At 32.6% G+C, this 11,626-nt stretch overlaps 1 protein-coding gene across 1 annotated transcript; it reads left to right on the top strand.

Moving 5' to 3' along the window:
• The first annotated feature begins 4,295 nt into the window (after positions 1 to 4,295).
• LOC18445400 (putative glutathione S-transferase) lies at positions 4,296 to 6,402 on the top strand. Its single transcript, XM_006855539.4, has 2 exons — positions 4,296 to 4,621; positions 5,884 to 6,402. The coding sequence occupies exons 1-2, from the start codon at positions 4,313 to 4,315 to the stop codon at positions 6,226 to 6,228; spliced, it is 654 nt and encodes a 217-aa protein (XP_006855601.2). The 5' UTR covers positions 4,296 to 4,312; the 3' UTR covers positions 6,229 to 6,402.
• Positions 6,403 to 11,626: the final 5,224 nt, after the last annotated feature.

The raw sequence follows: 11,626 nt of genomic DNA on the forward strand, positions 1-11,626 counted from the left end.
TCATGGATTATAAAAAAAAATTCGATCATGGATTAAAAAAAAAAATCACAAATTTTCAAAAAATTCAATCATGGATTACGAAAAATTCGATCATGGATTACAAAAAATTCGATCATGGATTACAAAAAATTCGATCATGGATTACATAAAATTCGATCATGGATTACATACAGTTCGATCATGGATTACAAAAAAAAAAAAACATAAAAAAACAAAAAATTCCATCGTGGATTACAAAAAAGGAAAAAAACAATTCGATCATGGATTACAAAAAATTCAATCATGGATTACAAAAAATTCTATCATGGGTTACAAAAAAAAAAAAAAAGCAAAAAATTCGATCATGGATTACAAGAAAAAAAAACAAACATTTCGATCATGGATTATAAAAAATTCGATCATGGATTACAAAAAATTCTATCGTGGATTACAAAAAATTCGATCATGGATTACAAAAAATTCTATCATGGATTACAAAAAATTCGATCATGGATTACATAAAATTTGATCATGAATTACATAAAATTCGATCATGGATTACAAAAAAAAACAAACAAAAAAAAACAAAAAATTCGATCGTGGATTACAAAAAAAGAAAAAAACAATTCGATCATGGATTACAAAAAATTCAATCATGGATTACAAAAAACTCTATCATGGGTTACAAAAAAAACAAAAAACAAAAAATTCAATCATGGATTACAAAAAAAAAAAAAAACATTTCGATCATGGATTACAAAAAAAAAACAAACATTTTGATCATGGATTACAAAACATTCGATCATGGATTACAAAAAATTCTATCATGGGTTACAAAAAAAAAAAAATTCGATCATGGATTACAAGAAAAAAAAACAAACATTTCGATCATGGATTACGAAAAATTCGATCATGGATTACAAAGAATTCTATCATGGGTTCCAAAAACAAAAAAAAAAACAAAAAATTCGATCATGGATTACAAAAAAAAAAAAAAACAATTCGATCATGGATTACAAAAAAAACGATCAAGTATTACAAAAAAATCTATCATGGATTACAAAAAAAAAAAAAAAAAAATTCCGTACGGGACTCTCCGATTCCGTACAGTGAAATCGGCGAGTCACTGTGCAGAATCGTCCGGTTCTCTCTAGAACAGGACAATTCCCATTTTGTTCGCCGAATCGATCCGTCCATGGCGATTCCCGAATCGAACCGGGCGAGTCCGGTTCGACTCGACGTTTTTTTAAACAATGGTTTTAACAATCATAAGGAATAACCCTTTTGGATTCTTATTCGGAACACATGGGGATTTAATAATAAGGCTCCCTAATATAATCCATAACCACAAAAAGTTGGGAATGTACACCGTAAGACCATTTATCTTAAGAATAAGGAGGTAATAATTCCTCCAAGCCATTAAATTAGATGTCAAATTAAATGGTTTGGGATTGTCTCGAATTTTTTTTTTTTTTAACTTTAAGTTTAGTCAATAACGTGCTCACAATTGCGGGTTTTGAAATCTAGACGATAAAAATGATTGTGCCCCCTTGTGCTAAAAGCAAGAGACCTTTGTATACTTTTCCTTCTTGGGATTAAACATCTGTTAAATTAATGTTGGCATGCTGCTCTCTTGAACTTCATAAAGATGAGGCGCTTTCATATTTTTGTCTTCTGGTTTTCTTATGACTTAGAAATAATACATCTTATTTTTTTTTGAGAAATAGAACATTATTGTTAAATGGAATCAGTTAGTCCTATGCGGTGAACCTCTCATTCTTGATTTATGTTCATCATATTCACTAATCAACTAATGATTCTAGGCGATTATTTTTTATGATTGTGAAATGATTTGATTAGATCTGGATATCTAGTTAGAAATATCACATGTCCATACTTTTTTAAGGTAAATATAGAATGATTGATATGGGCATGGTAACAACGACTGCTTTATCAACATCCAATTTATGGGTTGTATGGTGATGGAGAAAATGCAGGTATGTCATCATCGTCGTTATTATCATAGTATTTTTTCAATTAATTGAGGTCGGCTGCACGAATCCTTTTTTCATTACGCTATTTTAAAAGCCCAATTGTCACTGAGGCCATAAGTCCCTATATCTCTTCGGACTACTTCCAACCATATCATTTTGGGCCTATTCTTTTCGATCCTTCCACTTGAACTAACTCACACATCATATCAGATGTTGTATTAGGTTTGCGCCACACATGGCCAGCCCACCTAAGTCTACTTTAATTTATCTTATCGCCTATTGATGCCATACCTAAAATTTTATGAATAGATTCATTTCAAATTCTATCCCTTCTTGTCTTGCCACTCATCCATCTCAACATTCTCATTTCCGATACACTCATTCTATGGATATATTATTTTTTGTCAGTCTAACATTCTGCCCCATACAACAAAACTAGTCTCACAACTGTTCTACCAAACTTATCCGCTACCTTCATTGGTATCCAAATATACCTATTATTGTATACTGTTTTATGGATATTCATTTCAATTCTTCAAAGATCATCAGGTTTGTATTCTGTTTTGAGATACGAGTTGTCATATTTGAGGCGGAGATAGATTCGAATGATTTAGATGTGTTCATGTCTCAAAACTATTTAAAATCAAAAGGGACATATGAATCACCATAATCACCAAGAACTTTTGGATTTGTTAGAATCTATGTCTTACTAACACAGAAAAGAACGAGAACATTCATCCCCTCGTATTATTTTCCAAATTTTGTGGTGAGTTCTGGCCAAATGGGATGGTAAAATGCAGAGTTATTGGTTATCTCCGAACATGTAGTGCCCAAAGAAAGAGACGTATCATTAAAAAGTTCTAAACACAATTGGACAGAAATCTATGAGTAAACTTACAAACATCTATGAGTAAACTTTTATAATACTTGACTTGTTACTATCCAAAGTCTATTAGATAACTGGTATTTAAATTGTGATTACTTTTTTAGAAATCTAATTCATCTGAAATTTGGGACGTGTATACATCTAACCATCTCGCACGTAAATGAAACGTTTAAAAACAATTATCAAAATATAATCTGACAAAAATTACCCCTATAATTTTCATAGGGGTAATTTTATTTGAATTATTTTTTAATAATTTATTTAGGTTCACCTCACTAAGGAATACAACCCACAAAATTTGAGGTTAAAAAGATTTTGTATCAAAACCTAAACAATCGTTATCTTTTGATAGATTTTGTATGGTGATAAGCTATAAGTTAATTACTCTAGAACTTCACTCACAAGTGTGTTAAAGTGTTTTCCATATATATACGAATAATACTTACTAATAAGTGAATTTCTATAATACCTCCCTCATAGCTCATCACCATCCAAGTCTATTAGAAAACCACGATTATCTAGAAGTACTTGAATTTTAGTATCTTTTTCCAGAAATCTGATTTATCTGAAATTTGAGGCCAGTATACATCTAATCGTCTCACACCAAAATAAAATATTAAAAAAAATTATAAAAATGAAAAAAGCACCCCTAAAATATGCCTAGAGTAATTTAGTCATTTTCATTAATCTAATTATTATTCTTATATTTTATTTAGGTACATCTCAATAAGACTTATACCCCCATAAAATTTGAGGTTAATCATATGTATAAAAGAATTATTAAAATTTAAACACTATCAAACGATCATGACCATTTGACGGACTTTGGATGGTAATGAACCATGAGTGAAATACTGTACAAATTCATTCACGAGCATTTTGAGTTTTTTTCATATATACCACTGCAAATACGTATAAGTCACTCATGACTCATCACTATCCAAAGTCTATTAGACAACCAAGATTATTTAATAGTATTTAATTTAATTTAATTTTTTCAAAAACTCATACTATCCGAAATTTGGGGCACGTGTCCATCTAACCATTTCACATGTAAATAAAGTATAAAAAAATAATTATCAGAGAAATAAAATGATGAAAATACACTTACAATCATAAGATAATTTGGTTTTTTTTTTTTTTAATGATAATTTTTATTATTTGAATTAGCCGTGTTCCTTGTGTGGGTGAATCCGTAAGCTGAGGGAAGTTGATAGTGTGATTAGAGGCACAACATCTCCAATAAAACCCGAAGTTAGGGCAGAATGGCATCGTTTTTCCTTGGGAGAAAGCTGGCGGCTACTCGGCTTAGTGAAACACGAACATAGTGTCCTCCACCCATCATCCGTTAACTCCAACAAGCACAAATTAATTAAACACTAATCTCCACCCTGTATATAAACCATCTCTCTGTAACACACACCCACAACCATCATTTTGCGAGGAATACAAAATGAGCAAAGTGAGCCTGCTTGACTTTTGGGTGAGTCCCTTTGGCATGAGGGCGCGGATCGCCCTCGCCGAAAAGGGAGTTGAATTCGAGAGACAAGAAGAGGATTTATTTGGGGGAAAGAGTGATCTACTCCTCTCTTCAAACCCTGTATACAAGAAGGTGCCAGTCCTTCTGCATGATGCCAAGCCTGTCTGTGAATCTCTTATAATCCTCAATTACATTGATGATGCATGGCCCGAGAAACCATTGCTCCCCCAGTGCCCCTACGAGCGTGCGCAAGCCCGATTTTGGGCCGATTTCACTGATAAGGTACGAAGGAAATCATACCAATCTTCTTTAGAAATGTGATTCTGTATGTCAACACTGAAAGGATGTGTGATGCAAATCACATTAATCTTTTCTAGAAATGTGATTTTCCAACCTATGCCATCATTTTGTTCTAAGCTATTTGAGTAGTTTACTGCAAAACAGTTTTCCGACCGGGCATGCTTCATCATTTGTCAGTGACATGAAAAAAAGAAGAAAAGAGCATGCAATAAGACTATTTATCTTATCTTAGACGTTATAATTACTTTTAGCCATTAAATTTGAAATTGGATGGCTGGGGGTATGTCATTGATTGATTGAGCTTGAAGGTCAAACTTTGCGCTTTTATATTTTCTAACTAAAGATGATGGTGACCTCCTTGTACTAAAGATAAATGATTTAATAATATAAGATACCATGTGAAAATACTATGATGAAGCAATAAGCACAAGGTACATAATCCTAAGTACTAGGAAAAAGATTAGTACTACGGTTCATCACCATCCAATGAAATGGTGGACGAAAATGGAGAGACACTGGAAAAAGCAATATGAAAATACGAGGTAGAGTTTGGAGTTTGTGTTGAATTGATGATATCATATTTGGGCAGGTCAGAAATGGGTTTTACCCGCTCTTCACAAAAATTGAGAATATTTTATTTCTTGTTTTGCCTCCAAAATTTGGTACCTGAACATGGTTATAGACGTAGGCCAAACACAAAAAGTAACTAAAAATAAATATAAAAGAAATACTTAAGCATCAATAAAAAAACTACAGAATAGCGATATCTTCCCTTCAAATCCAAGGAATTCCTTTTTTTGTTTTCGTTTGTCTAATTGTTCAACGAGTGCGTATGGTGTGTTATTGAGGGAGTGGAATATGCATATTTAAGACCTGCTTAGAAGGATTTTTAGATATAAAATTCTTAATCCACTTTGTAATCACTAGAGATTATTTTTAAAAATAGAAATATCAAAAAAATTGAGTTATGAAATGCCTTGATTTGAATATCCAAAAATTGGATGATTTATTCGACCTTGGTTTGGTATTTTTTAAGGGAAAATGCATAGGCCATATAATTTTTTTTTTTTTTTAATTTCTTTTTTGAAGTTAGTCGCTAGGATGTGGTGTTCACATTTCATAATTTGGAATCCTAAAAATACTCTTATTCTGTGTCTTACCTGAGGGAGTGAACTTAAGATATGCTGCTGCTAGCATATAATCTTTTGCCTTCTTTTATGTGTTTCCATATACAATGGGTGCAGATTTTCGAAACGGGAAGCAACGTATGGAGGAGCAAAGGGCAAGCTCAAGAGGAGGCCAAGAAAGAATTCATTGATTCTATCAAACTCTTGGAAGGGGCCTTAGGAGAGAAGAAATACTTTGGGGGAGAGACGTTTGGATTTGCCGATATTGCGACTATCGCTATTGCATCATGGTTTTATGCTTATGAGACCTGTGGGGGCTTCAAGTTGGCAGATGAGTGCCCCAAATTTGCTGCATGGATGAAGAGATGTGGGGAGAGAGAAAGTGTTTCTACTGTTCTTCCTGAACCATCCAAGGTTTATGAGTTTGTCTGCATGATGAAGAAGATGCATGGGCTTGAGTAGTGTACTGTTGGTGGTTGTGGTTGTTGTAGAGCTCAATGCGCTCTCTCTCTCTCTCTCTCTCTCTCTCTCTCTTTCTCTCTCTCAATGTTTGCAGTCACTTTCTCTCTTAGGTGAGAAAAAAAAAAAAAGATGTTTAAGTGAATCTTCAATGACATGGTTGCTTTGCTTTGGTCCTTCGTAACTGTGTAAAAATGTGTTTTCCTTTTGCAGACCCTCTCACATGCGGAAATAGGTACCCGAAATATCGAGATCCCACCAGGATCATGTATTTAATGGGGTTGGGGTCGTGGTGGTCTAAGGTCTAATCTTCTATTCTCAGCTAATGCATTAAAAAATCCCTAACAATTTCAGAAAACGGGTAGAGGCACGTCATCGCCACTGAATTACAAAAAAAGAAAGAAAGTGTGAACCATAAAACAAGCATAAAAAACACATACACAATAGGAATATAAAAATTTATGCAGATCATCTCAAAGGGGCTACATCCATGGGCATTGGCAAACACAATCCACTAAATTAGTGAGAGTTACATTATTGATATGAGCCGAATAGTTACCTCTCTAACCCCTGATAACACCCTAGTTAAACAATTCTTTTAAACGACCTCTCCTAACTGACCACGCCCATCAATCACCCTTCTATTTTTCACAGACTAACTACTATCTAGAAAGGAAAAGTTGAGAGTAACCAAAATTATCTCTCATTAAAAAGGGATATTATCCAAAATCTCAATTTAACCATTTTTTTTTATAAAAAACTAGCCTCTCTTTCTGCAGAGGCACCATCGCAGACTTTCTCCCTAAGAAGTTAGCTTCTCTCCTTTTGGAGGCCCTGCCTCTCTCCAAAGTAAGCCCTTCCACTTATCCCAGTCGGTGACCCCGAACTAGGGCACACCTAGTTCTTCTCTCTTTAAGTTATATATAATAGGAATCTCATTGGTTATATATAATTTAATCTCATTGGTTACACACCAAGAGTCATAATCTAGTTAGGTTTTTCATTTGGTTTACATAATCTTTTTTCAAACAATGGACTTTGAAGGGGTTTTGCCGGCAACGGGCTAACAAACTATTAAAGTGCGGTCTCCTTCAAAAATATTTATTAAGGACACGGTTTCTATCTATTTTTGAGATGGATTTTCAGACCCAATTTTTAAGGACATATAATTTTATACATGGAGATCATGAATATAAATAAATAAATAAATAAATAAATTTTAAGAAATTAAAATAATGATTTTAGAAAGAAAACATTTGGGCCGTTAATTTCAATTGTTTTTAGATGGACTACCAATTTGCATCCACCGCGTATTATAGAAATGCGGTCCAGCCCGCATAAAACAATTTTCCCCTTCTTAAAGGTGGAATTTAGATCTAAAATTCAATAGGTTGATAATCTCAACTGACACAATCATGAATTTGAGAAAAGTTGTTTTAAACTTTAAAAACAAAGTTGCTTTAAAATTTTCATAGACCACTCATTTGAGTTCTTCTAAAATAATATATCTTAAATTTTAAATCTAAATTCTATTCTTTTAGATCCATATTCAAAGTGGTTGAGCCTATAAAAGTTTAGTTTAAAATTCATCTCTAAGAGAGATTTTTGGAAGAGGACCACACTACCAACACAAACTTTCCCTTTGTTTTTCTTTAAAAACATATGGCATAAATCATGAAGTTTCAGCATGGTTTGATTTTGTTAGAATTTTAATGTTAAAACCAATTTACTTCCATGGTTTAAGGAAAATGTATATTGTCTATAGAGTTATTATGAAGAGTGCATATTGTAATCAATATGTATGGAATTGGGTAGGTGCAATATCATGTATTTTATGATAAGTGTTAGTATAGTATATGTGTTTATGATTTCTTTCCATTCTTATTATTCATTAGATTTATATATAGAGTGGTTGTATAGTCCTGAGATAATCAATGAATAATGGACACGAAGAGTTCTCTTTAGAAAAACTTGGGAACTCTTTAGAGAAGTTTTGGAACTTTAATATGGTAATAGAGCTTGAGATCATCTTCGCCTTACTCCTCTCTGCTCGAGTCTTTTGTTGCTCGATATTGTCTATTGCTGTCAGCTAGCAGTTCTTTGATCACTTGTTTTCTTGGACGATTAGGATCTATCGTCTGCTTCAAGCCTCCTTGTTCTTTCAGCAATCCCGACTGGTTTTCTATCCCCAATGAACACCTCAAGTTTCAACTATTTTCATCTCTCATATTTGTTTTGTAGTGGCACAACTTTCTTACTCTACCTTTTGTTTGTTTGAAAGATTGAGTAGCTAATCTCCTCGCAAAGGCTCACCCCATTACTCTTTTTTATTACGTATTATCCAAATTGTAGTTGCTCTCTCTTAAAGTGTCTTGAGTTTGAGGCAAGGTGTAAAGGAAAATGTATATTGCCTACAAGGTTACTGCAGAAAATTTATACCCTAATCACTATGTATGGGTAGAGTAGGTGCAATGTCCTGCATTTTATGGTAAGTACTAGTATAGTATAAGTGTTTATGATTACTTTTTATTCCTACTGTTTATTAGATGTATATACATAGAGGTTGTATATTTCAGAGAATCAATGTATAATGGACACCGAGAGTTCTCTTCAGAGACTCTTGGGGCTCTAACAAATATGATGAAATTTCCAAGTATTCCCCATAAATTGGCCATTACTTGTTGACCAACACTTCGCAAAAAGTTAATTCTCAGGTTGGTGCTGACGGTTTTTTCCATACAAGGAGGGTTTTTAACATAAAATTGTTTATATCTTCTTTGTCCTTTCTTTTGTTTAATTTTTATTTTATAGGGAAATTTATCAAAACCCTTTAACAGTTAGCCCATTTCATATAAATTCAAAACCCATCAAAATGCAATACTTGGAATATTTAAAAATGGAAAAAATATTTTAAAATTGATAAATTAGTTATATCTTGATAAATTTTAGTTTTTCTAATGTGGATGATTTGTGTTCGCTTGTTTATTTTTCTCTATTTTGTGATTGGTTTTCATTCATGCCCTTGAGGTGACGGAGTGTTGCTTCCAAATAGTTACCCATGGTTTCATTCATGCCCATAGAGCTGGAGTGTTGCTTCCAAATAATTACCCAAGATGTGGGGGATACGTACTTCTTAGCAACGTGCATGCAGGAGGAGGTAAGACAGGAAAAATAGTGAAGAAGTTGGTGAGAGAGATCATCTTTTGAGTAGTTTCATCCATTTACACAAGGTTGTGCACACGTTTGTTACCGGTAATGATTATTATTATTATTATTCAAACTTTATCATAATTATTTGAGATTGGCTACACGAATTTTGTTTTGTTATTATTCTCTATCAACGGTCATATCATCAGTCAAATTCTAAGTCATCATATATAATCTCACAACTTTTATCCATGTCTTTGGGGGCCTTCCCCTGCCTTTATATAGCTTTCCACTTGAACCAAATATCCTTTCCAAACCAAAGGTTTTTTAGGTCAATACTGCACATGACCAAACCATTTAAGTCTACTTTCCCTCATTTTATCGCCTGTTAGGTACATCCTTAAGTTCCCTTTAATGTATTCATGTTGAATTCTATTATTTATTGTCATGCCACTCATCCATCTCATGAATATCAAAAGACAAAAGACAAACGATTGCGGCTCATCATGAGTATAAAAAATAAAGGACCAAAAGTTATCGATTCAAGTTTAAATAATAGAAGCATATTTTTTTTTACTTCAATGTTTAATGTTAGATATGGAGTTACAAATATTTTATACTTCAGCACTGTTGGAACATAGTGACAACAACGATATTGCTACAAGTAAATAGAAAAAGCTTCAAACAAATTTTTATAGAAACAATACTGGAGCTTAAAACAATGTTTTTATAGAAGCAACACGTGTTACTGAGTCGAAGCTTTCTTTCAAATGACCACCCTCACTAGCATATTTAACTATTGGTTGTATACATGGCTAATACATGCCCTATTCTTTTGCCACTAATAATTTGTTTTGCCTTGGAAAAGTAAAATGGTATTCATTCCTTAATTATGTTTCTATAATTTGAATTAGACAAGACCCTTTATTCTATCACCACCTTCTTCCTTACAATAAAGGTTCGTAATATAATACTCCATGACTGGTTTTCTTCCGCATCCACGATATAAATAACATTAGGACCGAACTTCTTCCTTGCATAGGCACTTAAGAATCATCACCTATAAAGACGTTATTGGTTAGTTTTTCATTATGCCAAATAATTAATAAATAATATAAGTAAATTTCATTATTAATTATTTGTGTGGCTTAGTTTGTAACTTGAGGTAAGTCTTAGTTTGTTCGAGAAGTTACGTTCAATTACTTCAACATACATATGCTTTTTATTCTTTCTTTTATTTATTTGCTATCCAAATTCTTCTACTTCGTATTGGATATGTGCATGTCAAGCACGTGCCTGATATTTTTATCCCCAATAATTATTTTTCTTTCTAAATATAACTTTCCCAAAGTAAACTTTGTAACCGTCGTTTTTTTATGTTTCTATAAATTGCATCTCGCAAGGCTCTCTACTCCATCACAGTCTTCTTTTTTGTATACTAAGTTCGAATCAAAGTGTCATAATTGTTGGTTTCTTTTGTTACCCAATTATGAAAGAACTCTATGATTTACCTTCTTCTTTCCATGGACAAACTCCATGAAATATCAACAACCTTTTTGCAGGCCTCTCTCCTCTCTCTCTCTCTCTTTTCATGCCGCTTTATAAACAAAATCCAAAATCACAAACATCTCTTAATACGATTTCAAAAAGTTAGAAATCTGAGATTTATATCCTGAAAGTCATTTCCGTTTTCTGTATTTCTTTTTTGGAATTAATATTTCTTATTCTATCTTTTATTTTATTTTTAATTTTATTTTGTATCATAATTTAGACTTTTTATTATTGTCTAATTTGGAACAATATGAACATTCTTTTCTTGTTTGTATAAAATTCAAATAGTAATTCTCTTGAATTTTTTTGAGATTGGATGTGTACTTTTCAAAGGCAAAATCACATAGATATGTATAATCATCGCTACTTTTTAAAAGTTGTGATGATTACATCATGTGATTTGGAAATATTGCTTATAATCAAACTTTGTTCCCTTTGGTGCCATAAAAAAATTGCATTCTAAATGATTATGCCACTAAAGGGATTTATGATAATCATTTGTTCCCTCCTCTAAATCAAAGGATTTACCCAATATTTGTATTCTAAATCGTTGTTCCCTTTGGTTTCTAAATGCACCAAAGGGATTGCCTTCGTTTGTGATTGCATAGAATTCAAATAGAGAAGATTTACGTAAATCCTTTCTAAAGTGATTTAAATTCAAATAGAATTCTATTTTATTTACGTAAACACTTTGATTTAAGCA

Source organism: Amborella trichopoda, chromosome 9 (genome assembly GCF_054954075.1).
Source record: "Amborella trichopoda isolate Santa Cruz 75 chromosome 9, AtrichopodaSantaCruz75HAP2 v2.0, whole genome shotgun sequence".
Taxonomy (NCBI): Eukaryota; Viridiplantae; Streptophyta; class Magnoliopsida; order Amborellales; family Amborellaceae; genus Amborella; species Amborella trichopoda.